The sequence below is a fragment of the Rhineura floridana genome, chromosome 5 (assembly GCF_030035675.1).
Source record: "Rhineura floridana isolate rRhiFlo1 chromosome 5, rRhiFlo1.hap2, whole genome shotgun sequence".
Lineage (NCBI taxonomy): Eukaryota > Metazoa > Chordata > Lepidosauria > Squamata > Rhineuridae > Rhineura > Rhineura floridana.
This window is the reverse complement of record NC_084484.1, coordinates 70,210,982-70,217,625: the sequence shown is the minus strand read 5'-3', so window position 1 is coordinate 70,217,625 and position 6,644 is coordinate 70,210,982. Positions and strand designations below refer to the sequence as shown.

At 47.7% G+C, this 6,644-nt stretch overlaps 1 protein-coding gene across 1 annotated transcript in view; it reads left to right on the top strand.

Annotated features, from left to right (window-relative positions):
* Positions 1-291: 291 nt before the first annotated feature.
* PNPLA4 (patatin like phospholipase domain containing 4) overlaps positions 292-6,644 on the top strand; it is a 28,095-nt gene continuing 21,742 nt past the window's right edge. The window contains 2 exon segments of the mRNA XM_061629420.1: positions 292-442; positions 445-470. Of these exon segments, the coding sequence (XP_061485404.1) occupies positions 292-442; positions 445-470 (177 nt within the window).

Below are 6,644 nucleotides of genomic sequence, written 5' to 3'. Positions count from 1 at the left end.
AGTAGATTATAAAAGTATTGTCAACATGAATTTTAAATATGAACAATTTTCAATATGGACAGTTAGAAAAACTGAAATAATGTTCCACTGTTTTGGGCTGTATTTCAAAGATCAGACTATCAAGTGTTAATACATGTAAGTTTCCAATTACTTTCTGGAAGCTGATTTGTATCTTTTAAAAATCTAATATATCCTGATGATTCTAAGTTTTATGTTATACATCAGAATGAGGTTTTTTTTCAGGGGGGAAGAATATTATACCATCCATCTTAAACTTTCTTCCACAGCAAAATGAAGCATCTCAACTTGTCCTTTGCAGCCTGTGGGTTTCTGGGGATATACCACTTGGGGGCAGCATCTGCTCTTTACACACATGGTAAGAAGTTATTGAAGGTTGTGAAGGCCTTTGCAGGAGCGTCTTCAGGATCTTTGATTGCCACTGTTCTTTGATGGTGCCAGAAAATATAGAGGTAATTGAACATGCAAAAAGATAGCGTAAATCTACTCATTTGGGATCATATAAACTGAAATTATTATAATATGACCAATATCTTGTTATAATGCAGCTACGTGCTTCTGCTAGCATATTCCAAATAAAGCATTTTGAGGCAATGATGGATTTATGAAAAGTGTTATGTTTTGCGTTAGTCTTTTGCCTATCTTGTGTATTGCAGAATTATATGTGAAATGGGCAGTGATGAATAATTTTTAGACCTATCCAATTACTTTTATAATTCATATGCAATTACTTAGTAGCAAGTATTTAGAAGTATGTATTTGTGCAGAATTGTCATTTAGTTAATGACAAAAATTCTATCAGCCCGGCGCTCTTGGGGAGCCCCTTAGGGAGTCCGGAGGGCGAGGGTGCTACCCCTTCTATATATTTTTTTTTAAAAAACCAATCTAGAGGAGATTGGTAGTAGGGAGGGCATATGGCACATGTGTAGTTCCTGCGCAGGGGGAGAGCCTGTGTAGTAAACTGAACAATAGGATAAAGTTGCCAGATGCCTTCAGAGTGAGAGTCTGCAACTGGCAGAAGGCTGGCCCTCCCTGGCTGTGAGATGGGGGAAGTAGATGTGCCGTGTGAAAGATATTGAGTGGGTCTGACTGTCCCCATTTCTCTCAGAGGCCTACTAGGATAACTGGTTCAAGTAGGTTTTATTGGTGGGCTCTTGCTGGGTTCATATCAGATGTTTAGGAGGAGTCTTAGTAAGGAGGAACATGGGTGATGCCACTCCAATTTCAGTGATCATAGGTAGTGGGAGGAGTAGCCATGGGGAGGTGGTGAGCTACCACAGAAGTTGAAGGCACGTCTATCTACACCTTGTTCCTCACTCCCACTCCTCTCATAGACGGGTTCCTCATTGCTCATCTGCTGTGCCCACTGGCCTGTGTGTGTTGTTGTTTAATGCCAGATTGGTACACAGTAAGAACATACTCATCCGTGATTTGATTGTGGATGAAGGTGCTGATATGGTGTGCATTACCAAGATCTGGGTGGGTGAACTGGGAGGAGTTGATCTGACCCAGGTTTGCCCACCTGGATACTTGGTGCAACACCAGCACAGGCTGTAGGGACAGGTGGAAGAGTTGCTGTGGTCTACAGAACTTCCATCTCTGTCACCAGGAAATCACACTGTCTTGGAGCTGGCTGTGAGGGCCTGCACCTGGTGTTGGGCCAAGGAGACAGTAAACTAGGGTTGCTGCTAGTGTACCCTGCTGCCTGGCAGTTTCTCTGACCAAGCTGGCAGAGGCCATCTTGGCTGTGCTGTTGGAGGAGCCCAGAACGATAGTCCTGCGTAATTTCAATGTCCATGCTGAGGCTACCTTTAGTGTTCTGGCTTGGACCTTCATGGCCTTCATGATGACCATGGGAATGTCTCAAGTTGTCACTGGCCCAACCCATAGGGCAGGGCACACCGCTGATGGTGTTTGCTCCAGATGGAGGAAGGGGTGTTCTGGAGATAGGATGGATGTTACCCCATTGTCATGGTCAGTGTCCTGCCCAGAGCCAAAAGATTCAGACTGAGACAAGGTGATGTCTTTCTCTCTTTTTATTAAAGTTATGGTTATATCCAAAGCAATGTGCTTCATTCACCTGTCTACTCTGACTCACTACTTTTCCTGACTAACCTAACTAAGCAGTCTCTGCAGCGTTCGGGGAAAGTTGACTCAGCACTTGTGCCTCGGAAGGCACCAACTTAAGTTGGGAAGGTTTTTGTGCACAAGTGGCGACTCCGCCTGAGTTGCATCTTTTGAAAGTCTCTCTTCTCACGCCTCCTCATGCGGGGCAAGGGGGGCAAGTCTCAGATGGCACATTGGGCAGGGGGGCTTCGCTAGGTGACAGTGCGGGTTCTGGAAGCTGAGCACTGATTGGCTGGGAAGCATTTGGAGTGTCTAGCGGGGATTCCTGTGCTCTGGCATTGGACTCACAGGAGGGACAGGAACTGCATCCCTGGAAGTGCTGGGCATGGGAATTTGGGGTCTGCCAGAACCCTCCCTGCTACTCTCCCTTCCTCCCGCTTTCTAAGGAACCTCATCCTCATCTGACTCCACTCCCTGATCTAGCTCCCCCTCAGTCTGGGGAACAACATCTTCCCCCCCTCCATGCTCCATTTCCCCCCACCCCATGTGCTTGGGCTTATCCAGGTAGGCTTCGTGGAACTCTTTCACCAGATCCAGCATGTGGACATCAGTAGCTGATTCCCAAGAACACTCTGCCTGATCATACCACTTCCAATGGATCAAGTACGGCAGTCACCCTCGGCATTTCCACAAGTCCAAAATCTGCTCCATCTCATACTCCTCTTGCTCATCCACACCTATAGGTGGTGGAAGCGGCACCTCTTGTTTCCAATGGGGATCGGGAAGCTGCTCTAGTGTAAGCAAAGAGTGATGAAACACCGGGTGAAACTTGAGGGAGGCAATCTCAAATGGAAGGCTACTGGATTGATCTGGGTTTCAACTTCAAAGGGTCCCAATTTTATGGCTTCCAATTTATGACATTGTGCTTGAGTTGGCAAATAGCAAGTGGATAGCCATACCTTGTCTCCTACATGAATTTCGGATCCCACCTGCCAATGTTGATCAGCTGCTCTCTTGTAGTCGGCCTTCACTCTCTCCAACTGTTCCTTTAACAACTGCTGCATGGCCTAAAGTTCCTGTACAAAGTCTTCCACCACTGGGACGACTAGACTGACGTTAGGGGTGGCAAGGGCTCAAGGGTGATATTCCAGGTTAACAAAGAAAGGTGTCTGCTGGATGGTAGTGTGCACTGCACTGTTGTAAGCAAATTCTGTAAAGGCAGGAAGAATACCCAGTTATCTTGCTGGTAACTGACATAACAGCGGAGATACTGCTCTAAGGTGACATTAATTCTCTCAGTCTGTCCGTCCATTTGTGGGTAATGGGACGAAGACAGCCTCAACTCACTCTGCAGGAATTGCCACATAGCGCCAGAACTGGGCCATAAATTGCAGGCCTGATCCGAAACCAGGCTGTCTGGAAGTCTGTGTAGATGGTAAACATTCTGAACATATGGTTGAGCTGACTCTCATGTGTTTGGAAGCCCCGAGCATGGAAGAAAATGAGCCATTTTAGTCAAAGCATCCACGACAACCAAAACTTGTTTTCCCCTGTGAGGAGGGGAGGTCAGTGATGAAATCCATGGTCACCATTTGCCAAGGTCTCTCGGGCATAGAGAGTGGCTCTAAAAGTCCGGCTGGTCGACCCATGGCATGTTTGGCTCTTGCACAGGTGGGGCAGGACTGGACGTAATGCTCCACATTGTGTTTTATCCTTGGCCACCAGAATTCCCTTGTAATTGCTTGTAAGGTTTTAAAAACTCCAAAATGTCCAGTGGTACATGTGCCAATCATGGCACATTGGGCAGGGGGGCTTTTGCTAGGTGACAGCGTGGGCTCTGGAAGCTGAACGCTGATTGGCTGGGAAGTGTTTGAAGTGTCCGGCAAGGATTCCTGCACAGCCATGGATGGCGCGATCGGGGAGTCTCTTCCCAACTGCTCTGGTGTTGGACTCGCAGGAGGGACAGGAACTGCATCTGTGGAAGTGCTGGGCATGGGAATTTGGGGTCTGCCAGAACCATCCCCGCTACTCTCCCTTCCTCCCACTTTCCAAGGAACCTCATCCTCATCTGACTCCACTCCCCGATCTAGCTCCCCCTCAGTCTGTGTCACAACAGTCAGACCACTTCCTGGTGAAGTTTAGACTTATGGCTCCGATCATCCCCTACTGGGGTGGTGGAAAGATTAAGATGGTCTGCCCCTGGAGACTAATGGAATTCACTGGATTCCTGAATGCCCTGGGAGAGTTCCCAGTAAATAGAGCAGGTGACCCCGTTGAAGCCCTTGTCATGCTGTGGAACAGCGAGGCACATTGAGCTATTGACATGGTTGGCCCTGAGCACCTCTCTGGCATTGTGGAGCCAGGTTTGCACCTTGGTAAACCAGTGAGCTAAGGGCAATGAAACAGGTTTGATGATGGCTAGAGCGCAAGTGGAAAAAGACCTGCTGTGAGACTGATTAGGCATAAGTAAAACATCATAACCATGCCTACTCTGTGGTGGTGAGGGCAGCGAAGAAGGCCCACTTCTCTGCCGCCATCACATCTCACGTAGCCATCCAGTGGAGCTTTTCCGTATTTTTAGGGGTCTGTTGACATCAACTCCAGGAAACTGAGTTTTAGACTCTTCGGAGGGCCACTGTGAATTGTTTACAAGGCACTTTGAGGGTAAAGTTGCTGTCCTCAATAGCAGTCTTGATGCCCCATCCACATCTATTGTAGTCCCCAATGAGATGTCCAGTGTAATCTCTGCTGCAGCTTCCTAGGAATGGTTTCAGTTGATGTGGCCTGATGACATTGACAACGTGCTTGCGATGATGCAGCTAGCAATGTGGTCTCTTGACCCTTGCCCTTCTTGACTTACTAAAGCTTGCCAAGGGGGTTTGACTGAGTGGATCCAGGGTGTGGTCAATGCATAGTTGCGGGAGGGAGTGGTTCCAGCTGCACTGAAAGAGGTGGTGAATTGACCACTCCTGAAAAAGCCCACCCTGGACCCATTGGTGTGCGACAACCACCATCCGGTTGCAAATACCCCTTTATTAGGGAAGGTGATTGAGAGGGTTGTGGTGCAGCAATTGCAAGTACTCTTGGATGAAACAGATTATCTTGACCCATTTCAGTTTGGGTTCAGGCCTGGTTATGGGACTGTATCAGCCTTGGTCACCTTGATGGATGACCTTTATTGGAAGAAGGACAGGGGGAGTGCAACCCTGTTGTTCTTACTTATGTCTCTGTGGCTTTTGATACCATTGACTATGGCATCTTTTTGGGCTGATTTGGTGAGATGGGTATTAGAGGCACTGTTTTACAGTGGTTGCAATCCTATCTCCAGGGTCATGCTGATTTCAGAGACTAGCATTGGATGATTGTCTTATGGCCCCCTGGCAGTTGTGCTGTGGGGTGCCACAGAGTATCATCTTGTTCCAGATCCTGTTTAACATCTATAACATCTAAGCTGTTTTAACATTCCAAGCCATTGGGAGGGGTCAACAGGAGATTTGGGGTGAAGTGTCAGCAGTACTCTGATGATACCCAGCTCTATTTATCTGTAACATCTGAATTAGGAGAGGCTGTGCAAGCTCTGGACAGCTGCCTGGACTCGGTGGTGGGCTGGAGGGCCAATAAACTGAGTCTGAATCCTAGCAAGACGAAGACGCTGTGGGTTGGTGGTTCCTGAGTTCTGACAATTGATCAGTTCTCTGCTTTGGATGGGGTCGTACTCCCTCTAAAAGAGCAGGACCATAGTCTGAGGGTTCTCCTGGATCCATCTGTGTTGCTAGAGGCCCAGGTGATCTCAGTGGCTAGGAGTGCCTTTTACCAGCTTCAGCTGGTAAGACAGCTTTGGCCATTTCTGGACTGGGATAGCCTGACCATTGTTGTCCATGCACTGATAACTTCCAGGCTGGATTACTCTAATGCATTCCATGTGGGGTTACCCTTGAGGTTGGTCTGGAAGCTGCAGCTGGTGCAAAATGTGGTGGCCCAACTGCTCAGTGTGGTAGGGTATTTCCAACATATTACCCATGCACTGGCTACCTATTTGCTACTGGGCTAAGTTCAAGGTTCTAGGTTTTGTGTACAAAGCTCTATACAGCTTGGGACCAGGATACCTGAAAGACCATCTTATTCCTTATAATCATCATCATCATCATCATCATCATAAAATTTTATTTATGAGTCACCTATCTGGCCGAATGAATGGCCACTCTAGGCGACGTACATAACACAGTAAAATACAATATAAAAACCAATGAGGACCACAATCAATAATTAATCTAAACACCACCCTTCCAGTTAATAACAGCATTAAAAACTAATCTACCCCAAAGATCCCATATGCCTGCCTGAACAGCCAGGTCTTCAAGGCCCGGCGGAAACCTATCAGGGAGGGGGCATGGCGAAGATTGAAAGGAAGGGAATTCCAGAGGGTGGGGGCCACAATCAAAAATGCCCTCTCTCTGGTCCGCACCAGCCTAGCTATTTTAACTGGTGGGACCGAGAGAAGGTCTTGCATGGCTGATCTCGTCGGGCGGCATAATTGGTGACGCTGGAGGCGCTCCTTC